This window comes from Struthio camelus, chromosome 24 (genome assembly GCF_040807025.1).
Source record: "Struthio camelus isolate bStrCam1 chromosome 24, bStrCam1.hap1, whole genome shotgun sequence".
Lineage (NCBI taxonomy): Eukaryota > Metazoa > Chordata > Aves > Struthioniformes > Struthionidae > Struthio > Struthio camelus.
Genome location: NC_090965.1, coordinates 5,263,930 through 5,282,482, shown reverse-complemented (window position 1 = coordinate 5,282,482; position 18,553 = coordinate 5,263,930). Strand labels below are relative to the sequence as shown.

Here is an 18,553-nt window from a genome sequence, read left to right as displayed (position 1 = left end):
CGTCTGTAACCCAGCCCGTTGCTCCCGGGGGGAACAAGCATCCTGCAGCCCTCCACGGGCGACAGCGAAGCCGCGTACGTGAAGTCCTGTTCTTCTTCGCTGCTCTCGAGACGCGGTTTAAGAGGTCGGGGAGGAGAGGGGCACGAGACGCCGTTAGCCTTCACCCGGGAGCGCCGGGCCGGGAGCTCGCGCGGGAGCTCGTGCCGCGGCCCCATCGCCCTGCAGCCCTGCGGTTACGGCGCCGTCCGTGCCGGCTGGTGCTGCTCCCGGCAGCTGGGAAATATGACTCAGGGAGCAGTGAACTTTACACTCCTGCGGGCTCGCGCGGGTTTTTCCGTCGCGGATATTTGCACCCGCGCCGAGGGGGCGAGGCGATGCCGTCGCGGGGGGCGCGCGGACGTGCGTGTGCGGGGCACGGTGTTTTGCAGCCGCACGCGAAGTTTGGCTGGGGAGGAAGTGAGCTCCCCCCGCTCCCGGCCCGACGCCTGCGGGGCTCGGGGCTGCGCCGTGAGCTCAGCGTCCCCAGGGATGCACGGCCGCCGCTCTGGGGGCGACGGCGGGGTTTGCGGAGGGGGAAAGAGGTTTATTTCTGGAAATTGCTTCCCCCCCCCGCAAAAAAAAAGGGGAAGCCAGAAGAGCACTCCCACCCTCCGCCTTGCACCTCTGGGGGGAGGAAGGCCCGGTAGGCACGATGCCTGGTGGGGGGTGTGATGAGTGTGTTGGCCTCAGCTCTGCAAAGCAGGGTGGGGGGTGCAGAGAAATTTGGAGGCATCCCGCTACGGCTGAGCACCGGAAACCTCCCCGCCAGCCTCCAGACGGGTCCCGTTCAGCCTCGCATCGTCCTCCCCGAGGACGGCTCGGCACGAGGAGCCGGCGGCGTCTTTGCAGAAAGCTGGATCCGGGCCCCCCCAGCCCGTGGCGCAAACCCGCCGCCGTCCCCAGCGTGGTGGGTCAGGCTCTAGCCCGTGATTAATGGCCCAGGGGAGGCTGCGGTGGCCGCGGGCCATGGCTAATGTCAAATAACAAATATGAATGCACGCTGTAAATATTTATACAGTGCGCAGGCACGTGCCGCCTCCCTGGTGCAAACAACCCCCCCCCGCTCCCCGGGGCCGAGTGACTCACATCCCGCTGCGGGAAGACGCCGGGCCGGGCGGGCGCGCGGCCTTCGTCCCCCGCGGCCGTGACCCGCTCCCGGGGCAGCACCCGTCGGCGCTCGGGCCGCTCGGCTCGCGAGGAGCCTTGGCACCTTTGCAGATGGCAGCGGTCGCTTCCCCCCACCCTGACCCGCCTGCCTCATCCGGCCAAAATCCGCGCCAGCAGCTCCCTTCCCGGCGCGGCGGCAGCGGCTCGGCGGGGCGCTCCGCAGGCGCCGGCTCCCGCATCCCTCGGGAGCCGGCATCCCGCATCCCCGCATGTCCGGGATGTCCGGGAGCGCGGCGGCGATTTCAGCTGCGCCTCGGAGGAAGCCTTGACGCTTTTCCCGGTTCTCGCTCCTCGTTCCCGCTCGCTGCTCGCAGGTTTGTTTAGTGCGGTCCTGCTTAATTCGGGCACATTCCTCCGCGCCTAAGAATAGAAAGCGATGACGATTATTTGGGTGACTGGTCGGCTCAGGAAACTGCTAATTGGAGACAGAGACTTTCACCTCTGGTTGCTTGGCTCCAACGCGGCGTCTGAGGGTTGTTTCCTATCAGCCGCGTGAAGCCGCTAGCGATTCCCGGGTTTTTACGAGCACAGCGTCTTCCCGGGGACGGGGCTTGGACCCGGGCGCGCGCCCGTCCCGCAGCCAGCCCGTCGCCCGGGGTATCAGGGCCGGGCGCGACAGACGGATCCGCGGAAGTCCTCCGCGGCGCTTTCCCACCGCCCTGCCCCTCCGCTTCCCTTGCAGACGTGGACGAGTGCGTCGAGGGCACCGACAGCTGCCACATCGACGCCATCTGCCAGAACACCCCCAGGTCCTACAAGTGCATCTGCAAGTCCGGCTACACCGGCGACGGCAAGCACTGCAAAGGTAGGGCCGGGAACCGGCCGCGGAGGCTTCAGTTTAACCCCACATTTACAGTTTGTAAAATCTAAAGAGCAGCAGGCGTCACCTTCCCTGCCCCGTCCTTCTGCCAGGGGACCCGCTGGCACGGCCGGAGCGGGTCGCCTCGCCGGACGGGCCCCTGGGTTTTGTTTTAAACAAATCCGGGCTGTTTCCCTGCTGCGCTTGCAACCCGATGGTAGCTAAAACACGAGAGCCTTAAAGAAATAGAAGGTGATGGAGCGGAGCGGGGAGAGCAGCTCCTCGGAGCCGGGCGCTGAACAGCCCCGGCGTTTCCAGCCCTCGCTGTCCCAGGCGGAGCTGATCGGCAGTGTCTTGGCAAAACATCTCAGCTCCGAACGCCGGGCTATTTTGGGAGGAGCAGCGGGCTCTGGGACTGGGCTCGCAGGAGGGGTCCGAGCGAGGCCAAGGAGCCCGAGGCGCCGGCGGGCGGCAGGGAGAAGGCGGCATCCCCGCGGGCGGCCACGCTCGTCGCCGCCGCAGCCCAGCGCGCGCAGGCGCGGGGCTTGGCCGGGCTCCACGCGGCTTCCTCGGTGGCATTGCTCTCCGCTGCTTTGCCTTCGTTTTGGCGACCCGGCCTGCCCTCCAGCCGCCACTGGATGGGCAGGCGCCACGCGTGCAACGAGCTGGCCGCCCTCAGCGAGGCCCCTCCACTCCAGGAAGCGGGAAGTTGGTTTCCACCAGCGCGCAGGGGCGGCGGAGGGGATACCCACTCCTGCCCTCTCCTCTTCTCTCTCCGCAGATGTGGACGAGTGCGAGCGGGAAGACAACGCCGGCTGCGTCCACGAGTGCGTCAACATCCCCGGCAACTACCGCTGTACCTGCTACGACGGCTTCCGCCTGGCCCACGACGGCCACAACTGCCTAGGTGAGAGCCGGGCTGGGCTGACGGGGCCGAACGCGAGCAGGGGGACGGGCAGGGAGCGGCGGTCCGAGTCGGAGAGGCGGGCGCCGGGCTCACTTAGGGCTGGCTGGTTTGGGCGCTGCAAACGGGCTGTTCCTGGCGGTGGGCATCGCCCGGAGCGACCTTCGCGCGGAGCGACCGGGCGGCATCCCTTCCCGCCCCATCCCAGGCAGGCAGCAACAAGCGAGGAGGAGCCGCCGGGAGCCGAGCCGCACTTCTCCGCTCCTCCCGTGCTTCCCGACGTGCCGCACGGCATTGCACGAGCGCTCCCTTCGTTTGCCGGGAACCCAGGGCTGATGCCAGCCTGCAAAAGGCTGATGCAAGAGCTGTTACAGGGCTCGCAGCGAGCGTCGCCTGGCAGCCTGGCCACCGATGGCGTGTCCTGTCTCTGCAGGGACGGGGGAACAATGCCAGTCGTGGGCCTCGAAGTGGGCAATAGCATCCTACGCCACGGCTTTCCCCTGCCTTGTGCCTCGAGGGCAATGGAGCAGCCATCCACCCCCAAGGCGAGAGCAGTTTGTCCAGGTTTGTCCCGTGCCAGGTTAATGCACCTGCGTGGGGGGACGCAGCTGCTAAGTTTGTCTCCCAAAGCGATGGGAAGGGGCAGGACAGGGCTACGGCCGGGCACGGTGCGAGCTCCGACCCGCCGAGACCCGCTGCAAAGCGCTGAGCGGAAAAGAGCAGGGCAGGATCCTGCCGTGCGTCTATCGGGAAGAAAAACCACGTTTCCGCTGCTCCTCGCCAAGGGACCTGCCCTCCGCGGGCTCCCAGCCAGCCCCAGCGGCGGCAGAGCGCTCGGGGATGCTCAGGGCGGCGCCTGGCGCACGCGGTCCCCGCGCGCGCGCCCCCATCCCCAGCTTTTCAGCCCGCCCGCGAAGGGGTCGCAGCGGCGACAGCTGGGCATTTTCATCCTTATTCAAACACTGACACATCGTCAGCGAAACGCTGCCTCCCTTTCCCCGCCGCTGCCCCAGGACGTCGCGCTAAAAGATAATAATCTCCCGGTTACATATTTCGGCTGTGTTATTAGGGAGAGCTGCTGCCAGGGAGGCAGCCGGCCCGCAGCGGCGCGGGGGCGAGCGGCACGGGGACACCCATCCTGCGCGGCGGCGGCTCCCCGTTCCAGGGGAGGATGCTCAGTGGTGGGGAAAAAAGCTTGCTCGATGGGGACCGTCTGGGTAAGGCACAGCAGGGAGGCTCCCGGCCGTGCCGGTTTGGGGACGCCGGGTGGCTCGCCCGCGGCCGGGCTGCGCCGGAGGCAGGACCAGGCGGCCGCGATCGCACGAGCCCAGCTCGTGCTTGAGGTCAGCCCTGCACCTGCCAAAACAGATGAGTTAATAGCGACTACGGTGGGGCTGCGAACCAGCAAAGGGCCTGGGTAAATAATCCCCGGGCCAAGACAAACCCTGTGTCTGCCTACGGAGAGGCCGCGCATCCTCTCCGCCGCTTCCCCGCCGCCCCAAACTCCATCTGGCCGCGGCGGAGCCAAAGCCTCGGCAGCGCCCGAGAGCGGCGGCAGCAGCGGCGCCTGGCACCGGGCAGCTCTCCTCCCTTCTGGCTGGAGCACCAGCAGCCCCGCTGCGGATTTTCTCCCCGGTTAGTGTTTGCAAAGGGGTCGTTAATGAGCTCATCAGTGGGAGGAAGAAAGCAGGGGGAAAAAAGGGATTACGGACACATACGCTTTGCATTAAGCGCCGTCCCCGGGAACTTTGCAGCCCTCCCGGCTGAGGGGGAGATTTACACAGCTGGAAGGAGATCCAGGCGGGCGGCCCTGCCTTCCTCTCCCGGGAGAGGATGAGCCCAAGGAGAAGAAAGGAGAGCCGGGCTCGGAGAGCAGCCGACGTAATGTGTTTACAGAGGCGCGCAGGCGGCGGGGAAGGCTGGGCGAGGAGGAGGAGGAGGAGGAGGCCGGAGCAGCCGGCCGGGCGACGCGGGGGCGCAGGGCACGGTGCGGAGCCTTCCTCCCCGAGCGCTTTCTCGGCTCGTCCCCGCTAGGTATCTCAGCCGCGCTCAGATTAACCCGCTGCAACCCGCTTTGCGGACGAGGGCACGGAGACCCTCTTAGCGCAGGGAGCCGCGCGCCCGCGTTTGGTGTTTTCGGCTGCTCGCACCGGGAAGCGGAGGAAAAGCCCCGGCCAGGTTTTCCGTATCCGCCCGTCGCCCCCACCCTCATCGTGCTTTGCCCGGACTACGAACGCAGGAAAGGGCAAGGCAAGGCTGAGGGCTGCACCCAGCCTTCGCTGGGTGGGGGGGGGCCCAGGAGTCCTGGCGGCCGGTGCCGCGCGCCCGGCAGCACCTGGCGTCGGCACGCGTTCCCTGCCGGGGCCCTTTCGGCAGGACGGGGGCAATCGGGTGGGGGGCACGGAGCTGGGACGGGGATGTCACAAAGCCCGAGGCCACGGCGCGTCCCCTCCTGGGCGACCTCTGCCCTCGGGCAGGAATCGGAGCCCCCGTCCCGACACGGAGGCCTTTTGGCTTCCGCCTGCCTCCGTCGCGTTTCCTAAAACAGGCATTAGAGCCGCGGCGTGTCGTGGCAGCCGCGGCTGCGCAACGCCTGCCGCCTCTTCCGGGGAAGTCGCGAGACGTTAAGCTCTTGTTATAAGCGAGGGGTTTGAGGAGAGTTGTTGGCGCGCGCAGGACGTAGCTTGGCCGGGACCGGCGGCGGAGGAAGCCGCAAACCTCCTGCCGTCAAATCGGACGGCCCTTCCCTCGTCTCGCCCCAGCCCAGCTGTCAGCCCTCGCCTGCTCCTGGGGCGCCGGGGCGTCGCGTGATGCTTTCGGCACCTCCTTCCCCAGGTCGCGGGGTGATGTAGCTCGCCCTGGCTCTCCTCCGGCGACGGCTCGCAGCCCGCGCCGGCCGGCGGCGCAGCCCCGCTCCGACTCCTGAGCAGCGAATCCCACCGGGGATGGGGAGCCGTCCCCCCCCCGGCCCCAGGACGAGCCCGGCCGCCCCAGGCCGCCCGCCCGGAGGAGCGCGCCGTCCGCGGGCCCTCGTGCAGCCGCCGGCTGCTGGAGCCCGACATCCTCCCGCCCGCGCGCTGCCGCCGAGCTGCTGCTCCAGCTTTTCCGGCGGCCGCTGCCCGGCCCCGGTTCTCGCGGCGCGGGGGGCTCAGCTTTCCGCGCGGCGGAGGGGGGTTGGAAACGCTGGAGCGCGCGGCAGGTTTTCTTTGGCCCAAGGCCCCCGGCTCCGCGTGGCCGCGCCGTGGCCGCCGGCCGGGCAGCGAGCCCTCTCGCCGGCGCTCTCAGCCGGGGGGCTCGGGGCAGGGGAAGTGGAGCCGCGGCGCCTTCCTGGCAGGGTTTCGGGGGGCGAGCGGAGGAGGTCTTGGCGCGGCGGCTCCGGGGGCTCGGCATCGCTGGGAGAGCCGCGGGCTGTTGCTCTCCCCTGAGCAAGGGATTAGCTGCGATTTGCTGCCCGCCAGGTCCAGGAGCGGGCGCTGGGGCGCTGCGGCTCGGGGGCGAAGGCATCGCCGAGCCCCGGGGCTGCACAGCCACCTCCAGGCTTTGTTTTATTAAACCCAAAAAGGCAAAAGGGCAGCAGAGCCACCGGGGCTCGGAGTCTCCTTAGCAGTAATTATCCCGACTCCAGGCTGAGGTTTCCCAGCTTCCAGTAATGAAGTGCAGGCGCTTTGCAGCCGGCAAAGGGCTCCGAGGGGGTCGGAGCCGGGGGCGGCTGCTTTCCGGCTCCTGCCGGAGGAGGCCGAGCATCCTGCGGTGCCCAGAGCTGGCTGGGGCAGGCGAAACCGGGCGCTTCGGGGGACCCCGGACGAGCAAAATCCCTTTCCCCACGGCTTGGCGTTGCCTAGTGAAAAGTGGGGGCTGGACCGTTCTCGCCCGTCGGCCAGGGAAGGCGTCGGGCTTCTCTTCGCCGCCGTCCCCCATGCAGCGTGGCGCGGTGCTCACTCCCTGCCTCCCTCCTTCCCTCCGCAGACCTGGACGAGTGCGCCGAGGGGAACGGCGGCTGCCAGCAGACCTGCGTCAACATGATGGGCAGCTACGAGTGTTTCTGTCGGGAGGGCTTCTTCCTCAGCGACAACCAGCACACCTGCATCCAGCGCCCCGAAGGTCAGTGCTCAGCATCTCCCCGCTGCCCGGCACCCTTTCTCCCCCACCCTCGCGCTCGCTCCTCTCTGAGCACGGTCCCCGCAGGAGAAGGACCTGTATTTTATAGCTCCAGCCTGTCCCCCGGGACTGGCGCACGACCCTGCGGGATGGGGCCGAAGCCCATGCTCGCTTCAGCGGTGGCTGGCTGGGGATTGCTGAGACTGGGCAAGGCGTTACAGGAATGAACGGTGGCCTCCTGGGAGGCTGCATGGCTTCGGCTGCCTCCGAGCGGCGTGTGGGTCGGGACTGTAGCCCCAGCACGGTCTCGTGACCGTTGGGTGTGTTGGGAAGTCCCGGAGCATTGGGAGAGGATGCTGCAGAAGTGAAAAGGGTCTGTGTCCGCTACCTGCCGACAGGTCTCGCCGGTCACGCTTGCGTCTCGTACCCCTTGTCCAGGGATTTATCCTGTGCCCATTCTGGCCACTCATACCTGCTGGGGTAGGGTGACAGCAGGTGGCTTTGGTGGCCCTGATATGGCAGCTCCACCGCCAAGTGTCCCTCAGCTCGACGGAGCGCGGAGGCGGGGGCTGAGCCCAGCAGGCTCATTGCACGCCAGCAGGAGAGCTCGTCTCTCGGGCTGCTGCTTTGGATGGCGGCTGTCGGGAAGGCTTGGGCAGAGGCCCTGGGGTAGCTGGTGGGAGCTGCAGCAAAAGCAGACAAGCACTTTGCTCCACGTAATGAAGCCCTGCAGGCCCCTTAATCGGGCACACGAAACAGTAACACCAAGAGAGGCCGGTAATCCTGCATCCGGGAGCGTTTTATTAAAGCAAAAGGTACCCAGAGAGCCTCGCGTCAGCCCACCGGCCTGATCTCCTCTTGCCAGATCTTGCGCTGCATCGATCCCTCTGTCTCGTTGCTGGCTCCGGATTGCTGCTGTCTGGAGCAACTGCTTAGAAATATAGTGACATGAGAGGTTTTGCGTTTCTGCTGATTTTTTTCTTATCTTTGCCGCTTGGCAAAACTGCAGGTTATTTTTACTTTCCCCCTTCCCCAGCTGTGTTTATGCCTCGAGTTCCCGTGTGAATCTCACCCGCTGGGCGCCGAAGCCCAGGACAGCTCAGCAGGGCTGAGCAGCCCTGACCGCGATCTCCCGCATCCCTGGGGACCCATCCACAGATTGCAAGCCTGGAAAAAGTGGATTATTAAAGGTGGTTTGGGATCTGCTGTTAAAGCCTGTTCTGCCTTAACTCGGGGCTCCCTAAGCACTGTCACAGCAGGAGCGAGCGGTTCTGGAGAGCTAATCCTCGTCGTGAAGGCTACCAGTGCATGCAAAAGTGGCTCCCTGCTGCTTCCTCGCCCGCTGTCCCGGCACGCTGGTGGGTCCAGGGGCATTTGCAGGCTGGACGCCGAAGCATCTCTATATCCACCACGGACGGAGGCCGCCGCCGCCTAACGGAGTGACGTGCAGCGGCTGAGGAGCCTGTGCCCGGGGCCAGTCTCCAGGGGAGTCTTAGGAAAACAGCGCGCGGCCATCCCGGCCTGGAGGCGAGCCAGGCGAGCCTGCTACTCCTCTGGGAAGTGCCGGGGGCTCTCAGAAGACCGCAAGCGGTCAAGACCTTGTTTTTCTAGATGATGGCATCTTCAGGGGAGCAGCAGAGCTGGCCGCGGGCTCTGGGTTTCCCTCGGATGTCTCCATGTCCGCGTGGTCCAACAGCATCAGCACGCGGGATGCTGCAGCTGCGGTGGTGCCGCCAGGCAGTAAACCGCAGCAATAAAAAAAGAGGGGGAGAGAGAAAAGCCATCGTCTGGAGGAGAGGCTGAGAGAGCTGGGCCATTCCCACCGCCGGAGCGACGCGGCCCCCGGCGGGGAAGGGCTGGCCAGTGCCCAGCGGAGAGACGGCATCCCGAGGGCAGCAGCAGCGGTCCATCCCAAGGGCAGGCTCGAGGCTGCTGGGGAGGCAGAGCCGGCCTCGGAGCAGGCTGGCGGCTCCCGGCCCCGGTGCGGAGGCCGGGCTGGCGCGGTTTGGAGGCAGCAGGGTCTAATTACAGAGGGCTGGCGGCCGCTGCAATTAGAGACGCTGGCCATGGCCTGGAGCAGAGCCAGGCGGGCTCTGCCCTGCAGGTGACAGCAGGCAGCCGGTGTCACCCACGGGCTCTAGCCTGGCTTTTTAACCCTGCCTGTGCTGCAAGGAGTAGGTGCAACCTGTCAATGCCCTGTTCAGCGAGCCTGGCTTTTTACAGCTGAAGGTGCCCATCCCCGTGTCCCAGGAGAGGGGAACGTTGGTGCGTCCCCGGGCTCAGGGAGCGAGAGCGGCAGGGACTGCAGCGGACGCAGCTTGTGCAGGGGTCAGCAAGGCGGCGAGGGGGACATCGCAGCTCATAGGAAGTGGAAGCTCAGCAGCTTCCCAAATCCTCCTTCCCTCTGCTTCCCTGCCAAGGCTGCAAGCAGGTGAATCCTGCCTCAGTTATCGGTGCATCCTGCGTGGCCTCAGGGGCTCCTTGCCCACAGTGCTCCCTGCACAGCTGCTGCCCATGTCCCTGTGTGCCCACTGCAAGGGGGACGGGAGCTCCCCTGCTGCCACCAGCCCAGGGGGTAGCTATTGTTTTGGCCTCTTCTTTCATAAAGGAGCTTCCTGGCTCCTTACGTTTGCTCCAAGCGCCAGCATCGGTAGCCAGGAGAGGTGGGACAGGCTGGTGGAGGCACCGCTAACGCCTCCTGGCATCAAGTCTGCCCAAACCCTCTCTCTGGTTTGGCCCGAGCTGCTGTGGCCCCGGGTGCTTCCAGCTGTCTCTGCGCCCCGGGGAAGCCGGATCCAGGGCCACCCTCGTCACCTGGCCGAGCCACGCTGAGACACCAGGACAGCTCTGGAGAAGGAACGCCAGGCTCACTGCCGGGGCCGTGGGTCAGCAGCGCCCTGTTCCCATCAGCGCGGGCCGCTCAGCAGCAGGGAGACGTCGGTGCCATAGCAAATAGAGGCGATGTGCATCCCGGTTGGATCCCCCCCAGGCTAGCTGCAGAGGTTGAAGAGGAAGCAAAGGTGTTTCAAGGCAAGAAAGAGGATCCAGGCTGACTTCATCCCGAGCAGCCAGGAGGCAGTTTCCTCCAGAGCATCACCCAGGGTTATTCGGCCCCTCTAAGGTCCCCGAGTGTCTCCTTATGGCACGTCCCTGTCCCACCCCAGGCATCCTTCTTTCACTGTGGACCAGGGCTGGAGAGCTTTTGCAGCTTTGATTTGCTGCCTTCTCTCCCTTTAGAAGGAATGAACTGCATGAACAAGAACCACGGCTGCGCCCACATCTGCCGGGAGACCCCCAAGGGGGGCATCGCCTGCGAATGCCGCCCAGGCTTTGAGCTCACCAAGAACCAGCGGGACTGCAAACGTAAGGTCCAGCCCCGGGGGGGATGGGGGGCATCTGCCTGGGGGCACCCAGTCCCGCTCAGTGACCCCATCTCTCAGGGCACGATTTAGACCCCTCCTGCCTCCTATCCTCCTGTGTTAAGCCCTAATTCCCACCCTTGCTGTTTGCATGCCGTGTCCGAGCGCACGGCACATTGCATCCTTGCACTGCGCAGGCTCAGGCCCTGAAAAGGCAGTTCAGGGTGCGGGAGGCCCAAAGGTGCAGCGTCCCCTGTGTGGTCCTTGCTAAGTCCTGGGGCATCCTCCCCCTGGCTCCAGCAGCCTCGGACGGGCCCTTGAGGGCTTTTCCCCTCACAGAGCGCAGGTCTGCGTGCCACGGCTTTGGCATTCGGTGTCACCTTCCCAAGCCTCTCGAGCAGGGAGAGCGCGGTCTGCACGGGAGAAGCGCCGGAACCGTTTCCCCCGGGGGAAACGGTGCTCTCGGCCTCTCTGATCTCACACCAGGAACTTGCTGGCAGTGCCAAGATTATTAAATATATAGTTATATATTTATTTGATTGTTTTTATTTTGTTTCTTATTTGCTGTCTGCAGCAAGCCTGTAAAATTGCTGATGAAATGGCATTTTAATCCTACAAGCCTATTTTTCCCTCCCAGCTAAATGAAAAGCACACCTTGTCTCCCGAAGGATGCTGGCAGGGGTTTCCAGGAGCACCTGAGTCATTTCAGAGCTCTTGGAAGTCCCACCCTTCCCCTGTAACCACAATTTTTTGGGCAGTCAGTGAAGCCCGACGGTTGCATGAACCAGGCTGCTGGTCCGCTTAGCGCAGGCTCCACTGGTGGCGTTTAGCAGATATGCGAAGGGAAGACGCAACAAACCACATAATAGTTTTCTTCTGCCAAGATCCTGCAGGGAAAGTCGAAGGGCTTTAGAAATTATCCAGGATGGAGGGAGGGAGGGAGGAGGGATTTTCATGGGATATGACTGAGGTTTTCCAAGCCGGCTTTATGCTACTGCTTGGGGCGCATCCAACTCGAGAAGGGTTAGTTGCCACTGGGGGCCAGGAGCGAGGAAAGGAGCCTCCATCCTCGCGGAGCTGGTTGGAAGGGACCCTTCGGAGCAGCCGTGCCTCAGCAGGGGGATGCCACGGGAGGGTGGGCAGGCAGCGGTGCTCGCGGCCCCCGGGTGACTGCCTGTGCTTTGCTCCCGCAGTGACGTGCAACTACGGCAACGGCGGGTGCCAGCATACCTGCGACGACACGGACCAGGGGCCCAAGTGCGGCTGCCACGTGAAGTTTTTGCTGCACTCCGACGGGGTGACGTGCATAGGTAGGTGCGAGCCGTCGCCCGGTGAGACCCCTCCGGGGGCTCCCGCGGTTGGAGTCCCCATGCAAGGCGACGGTTTGCCGGCGGTCGTTCGCTGGTCCTCTCGCACCGTGCTGCAACGCCCGGGCCTTGGGCTGAGCTGTGCCGCATAGGCAGAGTCAGGGAATTCACCTTACGGTTGCTCTTGCTCAAATGAAGGTGGTCTTCAAGCCTCTGGGACGTGGCACTTCCGTCCGTGAGAAGCTCAGGTACTAAAGAGCAGGAGGGAGTAGAGAGCTTGGGGCAGCGTGACGGATGGTGCTTGCACCCGGGAGGCTCAGGGACGTGCCGACGGTCGGTGACGCAGGGCAGAAATGCCCGTGGCGGTGCTGGAGGGGACTTTAGGGATGAAGCAGGTCTTTTGTGCCGGCACGGAGGGTGGTGGAGCTTGAGCAAGGCCACGGCAGAGACGACCTGAGCAGCATGAGTGCATGCTCACGGCCGCCCGGCACCCGCGTGCCGATGCTTGCGGCTGCACGCTCGCCTTTGCCTTCATGCAGCGAGAGGAGGCCTCTGGAGGAAGAGCCGTGGGAATGCCCCAGACGGTAGAAACTAGCACCACTGCAGTATTATCTTCCCTTATATTTGTCATCCGGCAGTGTCTGGGGCGATGCGCCAGTCGGGGGGTCTGATTTGGACAGAGTAACCCATTCCAAACTGCCGCTTGGCACCACGGGGTCTCGGCTCAAAAACAATTGTCTTGCAAAGAAAAACAAAAAGCAAAAAGCAAAAAAACCAACCCAGCTACCCCCAAAATTGTGCTTTTCCTGTGTATGTTTTCAAATTGTAAAACATCAAACAGAGATAGAAGTTTTACTGGTTTCATATGCTTGTGCAGTTTAACAGCTGATTTGATTTAAAAAAATGTTACATTTGGGGAGTGATTAAGTCCGCAAATTGCTCTAGACGTTTTAGTTCTTATTGCAAAATAAAAGGGAAAAAGGAATTGAAAGCAACTGAAAGCAACCGAGAGGTTTTGGCTCCTCATGTCCCTGCTGTGCGGGAACAGAAAACGCTCTGCACTTTCCAAAGACAGTTGCATCCTCCAGCGGAAAAAGGGGCTGGAAAAGCCCCTCCAAGCCCTCTCCCTTGGAGCCTGGGGTCTTTCCCTGCTGGCTCCGAGGGATGCGTTAAGCCGAGTTTTGGCTGCCCCAACCCACGGGCTCCGGTCGGTCGCTGGGGCCGTGCCCGCTGCCAGGCACTGCACCCAGGAAAGCTTCCTTGCTCTCCAGCTCCGGTTTTAGCTACCTTAACATCACCGCCGCAGTCCAGCCTCCTTTCGCGCTCTGTAACCCGTCCCATTCCCCGCTTGCTGTTTGCAGATGCTCGCGGCCTCTTCTCCCCTCCGGCCTTTGGCTTGCAGCGAGCTGATCCGGGTTCACTTCTGCTAGCTCGCCTCCCGGCGCCGCTCCTGCAGCCCCTCAGCACCCTTTTCCTCCCGTCCCCTCCGGCACGGGGGGAGCCGCGTGCGCCTCGCTCCGAGTCCTTGCTAGCCGCCGTGGGTCGGAGCCCTCGGCGGGGGATTTTTGCAGTGCGCTGCCTCTTGCCTTCCTCCCCGCTGGAGCTCACTGCGTGCCTGGGTGTATCTTTGTGGGTGTGTGCGTGCGGGTGCATCGGCCGACGGGTGGCCTCTTTGCTCGTCCTGGCCCGTGCAATTAGTGCGTGGCCTGGAGGGGCTGGGAAATGGGGGTCTGGCACCAAAGTGGCCTCGGCTACTGCCCCGACAGTTGCGGGAGGCGGCCCTCAGGCTTGGGGTGGGCTGCAGCGGGTGCCAGGGGCTCCCGCAAGCTTTCCGAAGCGGCCGGCCGTTTGGGGGGATGCTTGAAAGGGGGCTGGTCCCCAGCGGGTCGCAGCCCTCGGGCCTTCGGCTGCCGCAAAGGGGAGAACACGGGGTTCGTGCTGCGGAGCGCGGCTCCCCAAAACCCCCCGCCGGCACCGCGGCTTCGTGCCGGGGGTCTGTTTGCTGCGTCCCCTCTCCCATCTCGTGGCACCGGCAGCCGTGGTCCTGGCTCCCTTTGTGCCGCAGTGGCGTTTTGGCCAGCCTGGGGACCGTGCTGAGCTCTGGGGCGGCGGGAGGCGCATTTTGGCAGCCCCCGAAGGCAGGATTTGGCCCAGGGGCTCCGAAGGAACAGCGCAGGGTGGTGCTGCCAGCCGGCACGGATGGGCAGCCGCGCTCGCCCGCCCCGCGGGGATGCCTGGCCGGCAGATTTATAGCCGAGTGGGAGGCTGAGATACCTGCTCGGATATTTATAACTGCCCTTTTTTTTGGTTTTTTTTTTATGGCCGGGGCTCAGCCGGCCCCGCTCTCCCCTCTCCCCAGGGCTTGCTCCTCCGCCCTCTCCCCGTCTCCATTTCCTCTGAGCCATTTCATCATTTCAAGGGGAATAAAGTTTCCAGCGAGGGGAACGCAAACTTGCTCCCCAGGCCGCGGGCTTTGAAACCGTACGCGGTGCGTTTGATGGGCTGCCGGGGCCGGCCCCCGGTCCAGGTCCCCTTCAGATCGCACCGCGCGGCAGGAAGCAGGCTCAGCCCCTCTGAGTGACAGTTTCATTAGGCTACGGCCGGTGTTTTTCATTTTTCCGCTTTTTATTGCTGCTTTTAAAAACGCGGATAATGAAGAACATGCCTCCGAGCAAAGCGGGGCCAGCCCTAATGGCTCCCAACATGTCTGCGGGAGCGAGGAGGAGGGGGAGCAGCGAGGGCAGGCCACTGACCTTGTGTATTTATATTTGTGCTCTAAAAGCAGCCTTTTACCCACAAAAAAAAAAAAAAAAAAAAAAAGGAAAAAAAAGCCCTGCGGATTAGAGCAATCTGCAAGGTCCCGCACCCGGGAGGCAGCACCGAAGGGCGGCCGGGAAGCGATGCTGCTCCGCGCCGCGGCGCGCTCGGCCGCTCAGGAACGGGCCGCGGCGCGGGCTGCAAACCGGCCCGGCGCGCTTGGCGCGGGGGTCTGAGCTGTCGCCGAAGAGGCGGGAGCCTGCGCGCGTTCGCTGCCCCTGCCCAGGCGGACGGGTCCTGGGAGCGCGCCGGAGCTGCGGGCAGCGGCCCCGGGAGCAGGGCGCTCGCGGACCCGGCTGCCGGCGGGTCGGAAATACCAGTCCAGGGGACAGAAAGAGCGGCTCAAAGGTGGGAAAACTGGAGCGCGCGGTGGCGGCGGGCTGCTGTGCGGGGCCGCGAGGCCCCGCAACGCGCCGCTGCCCGCCTGGGAGACGCCGGGATGAGATGCCGGGATGCCTCGTGCCTCGCCAGCACTCGGCGCCCCGGGGCTACTGTCCGGCGACCCACTCGCCCGGCCATCCTGGGCCCGCGGGCACAAAGCAGCGGGCTTAGCCGAGCCGGCACAAGTGCGCCCGAAACGCATGCTCGCCGTCAGCTTCTCCGGACTCGCCGCGGAGGGGACCGGCTGAGGACTAACGCCCTTCGCAGCGTGCCGCCCGGCCCAGCGCCACGGCACAGGGGAGAGGGCTGGGGGCGGCCACCGGCTCGGGGACCCAGGGGTGCAGTCAGGCTTTTTGGGGCAGGCTGGCCGAGGAGTTTGCTAGCACGAGGCGCTGCTCGTCCGGGCGCCGGGGGGAGAGGCGAGGGACGGTCTCCACCAGACGTGAGCAGCAGAGGAGTCAAAAATCGCCGATTTGCGACGCCAAACGAGCTCCTTGCTGGACACCGTTTCTAAATCGCTTTTTTATAATGTCAAACAGGGGAGAGACACTTCCAGCAACACGTTATCCTTGAGACGTTTTCTAATGGTAAATATTTTTGTTCTCTCTATCTCTTCGGAGGGGGTCTAACCCGTAGAGGGTCTCTCGCCTCGAGATGAGCATGGGGGGCTGAGCGGGCCGACTAACCGCATGCCTCGCTTTGCACGCGCCGGGCGCTGCCGCTGCCCCAGCAGGGCACCCTCACCGCCTCCGCCGCCGATGCTCGGAGAGGCAGGGCTTTCCCGCGCCGCGCTTGCATGGCACGGGGCGCTCGCGGCGCTTTTGCTGGTCCGGCCCCGGGGGCGTTAAGGCAACGGCAAGTTTTCTTCCCCCAGCTCGAGGAAGGCGGAAAAGCCGCCTGCCGGGAGCTACGAGCCGTTTTCGGCGATGACGGGGGGTGCTCGGGCCGGAGCACCGGGGCGCCTGCGAGCCGGGCGCCACGCGGGAGCCTTTGCAGGCAGGGAAGGCTGAGCCGCCGCGGGTCTCTCCCCGAGATGATGTCCAGCTGTAGCTTTCTGGTCTTCTGTTCGTCTGAAGATCTGCCAGCTGCGTCCCGAGCAGCAGAAGGGAGATTTTCCCAGGATGGGGCCACCTTCCCCCCGGTGTGGGGATCCCGTCCCGATGGGGTGCGGGAACCGCTTTGCCAGCGGGGCCCCCGACATCCCTCGAGCCGGGCAGCCTCTTCCCGGCCATCTCAGCTCGATCGACCCCAGCACTCTTGTGCTTTCTGCTTGGGGACACCTCTCCCGGAGACCTCTTCTTCCTCCTTCTCTGTTCTTCCGCCTCTCTCTGCCCCTCTCCCTCCCCTCCTGGCGTCTCGGCAGGTGTCTGCTTTAGGGCAGTTTGCCGAGTTATGAGTACCGAACGTCCCGAAGCAGCTTTGCCTCTCACTGTGCACGCAGATGAGCAGTTGCCAGGACCCGCGACACCACCCGTGTCCCTTCCCCAGGTCCCTGGGAGCCACCCAAGGTCCTCACGAGCTGGTGGCAGCTCCTTGGGCTTTGCAGCCGGCCCTGCTCAGTACTGCCGGTGCAAATTCCCACACCCGCTCCCGGCGGCGGGTGCAAAGTTGCCTCCTCCCAGCGCCCAGCCTCCCCCTGCCGCAGCTCCAGGTGCAGACAGGGGCCTTTTGGGGGGCCAGGGCATCCCAGCGTGGGGCACAGCACCATTGCTAACTGCACTAGAGAGGTACCCAGCTTGGAGATAAAATGGCCTTTTTTGGGGATTGGCACCTCTGCTGCTTCCCTGAGGATTTCCTTGCTGCTGCACCCGCAGCTCTCTAAGCCCTGCACCACGGTAGGTAACTCCACTCCGACAGCAAGGAAACTGAAGCAGTTTGAAGGTGCAGCGACTTGCCCGCTCTTGGGAATCTTGTTTTTGGACGTGCTGGGTACATGCAAACTCCCAGTGTGTTCGGGAAGAGACACAACTGCTCAGTGCCGCGGGAAAACCAGGCCTGGCCCCACCAGCTCCAGGAGCGCTGCGAGCATTTGGGACCACTCCCTGGTGTTTTTGGTTGTGCTCAGGGATTTACAGACCTGCCACGAGGGCTGCGGTGCTGGAGAGCTTTGCAATCAGGAGGCAGCAATCAGCAGGCTGATTGCTGCTTTGGGAGGGCAGGCTCTACAAAGCCTGGCTGCAGGCTTGTGCTCAGGCAGTGGGGCTGCTCCAGCTCCTGCTGTGCTGCCGAGGACACCCGGGGGTGCTGTTGCCGGAGCGGGAGATGTGGGACGTGCCGGGGAGCCAGCTCGCCCCCAGCTACCCTGGCTTTCACCATGCAATCAGTGCTGTAGGACTGGAATTGCTCCGTGACTGCTGGTGCTGGGCAGGTGGAGACGCAGCAGGAGCGTGTGCGGGCAGGGGGCTGCGGGGGCTCGCTTTGCCCCCCGCGACAGCCCTCAGTGGGCGCAACGACAGCTTGCTTTACATCTTGGCTGAAATCCCTGAAGGTGGCAAAGGGCATCAGGGGCTGGGGGCGGAGAAGGGTGTCCCAGGGCTGGGGGCTGCTGCGAGCACGGGAAGTTGGTGCAATTCGGTGGCTGTGCTCCTTTGAAAGCCCAGACCCCTTTCTCCCAGGTGGAGCCGCTTCGGCTGCTGTTTCTTGGTAATGAAGAAAGCAGCCTTAGCTTCGAGTGCCTCGTTGCATCTCGGCGGTGACCCTATTAAATTACTCCTCGATCGGCTCATCCTGCGTGAGCTGCCAGAACAAAAGTGGGAATTAAATAATTACTTAGGCCGCCATAAAGTTTCCGTGCCCTGGCTCGACGCGGTGCCGCCCGCGCTCTTCGCCCCGGCGCGGCACTTGGCTGCGTTGCAGCACGAGGACCTGGCCCGCCGCGTATCTGCAGAAATCCGCCCCTTGGCGTTAGGCTTTTTTTTTTTTTAATTGTGCTGACTATTATTTCAGAAAACGGTCCCCTTTGTTCTCGTATTGTGGGACATCATAAAAATAGCAGCAGCGAGACGAGCACGGAACGATCCCAGCTCTGTCGCCCTGCAGCAAATGGTTGGATGCTTCAGTCATTTGTGCCCCATGTGGCTCCCGCAAAAAGCGAGAGAACCTGGGATTTGCTCTTTCCAAGGAATTTCTTCAAGGCATTTCCATGTTGGGTTTCTTGAAGCCCAAATGGCTCATTTAGCCAAGCAAGCAGCCTTCTGAAAGGAATACTTTATTACCCTTTGTGAACAACTTAACGGACTTCAAACCATTGTTCTAGCGGTTAGGACCCAAACTGAAGATTGATCTCGCAGGGAAGCTGTCAAGCTGAAAGTGCTGCATTTAAATTAGTGTCCCTTCTAGTTCTACCAGCAACAGCTGACTTTGATAATGCTGAAATAATTAACATTTTTTTTAAATTGGGTTTTTTTTTTTTTTCCACTGATGCTGCCCCTGGGTGTGTGTCTGTGTGTGTGTTCGTTCTAATTTTACAAGGCGGCTCCCTAATTAGACTGTGAAGCGGGACCGGCCGGCCGCGCGCGCAGCGGCAGCGGGGGCTCCCGCCGGCGGGTGACGCGGGGCGCACGAGGGGGCAGCGAAGGGGCAAGAAATCGCTAGCGCCGATTCGAGGATCCCCTGCGTCCGGATACGCCCTGCGGGGCTGGGGAAGCCGCTTCCCGTTTCCGCAAGAGGCACAAGCCTCTTC

The 18,553-nt window shown here is 63.9% G+C and overlaps 1 protein-coding gene across 5 annotated transcripts in view; it reads left to right on the top strand.

Annotated features, from left to right (window-relative positions):
* Window positions 1-18,553, top strand: part of SCUBE3 (signal peptide, CUB domain and EGF like domain containing 3) — a 47,657-nt gene that overhangs the window by 16,987 nt on the left and 12,117 nt on the right. For 3 of the 5 annotated variants that reach the window (XM_068918219.1, XM_068918218.1, XM_068918216.1), the window contains exons 2-7: window positions 1,889-2,011; window positions 2,787-2,912; window positions 6,876-7,010; window positions 10,245-10,370; window positions 11,560-11,676; window positions 15,411-15,458. In XM_068918219.1, the coding sequence (XP_068774320.1) occupies window positions 1,889-2,011; window positions 2,787-2,912; window positions 6,876-7,010; window positions 10,245-10,370; window positions 11,560-11,676; window positions 15,411-15,458 (675 nt within the window). Of the gene's footprint in view, window positions 1-1,888; window positions 2,012-2,786; window positions 2,913-5,564; window positions 5,745-6,875; window positions 7,011-10,244; window positions 10,371-11,559; window positions 11,677-15,410; window positions 15,459-18,553 lie in introns of those variants that run through there. The other 2 variants (XM_068918217.1, XM_068918220.1) reach the window with 2 other exon arrangements.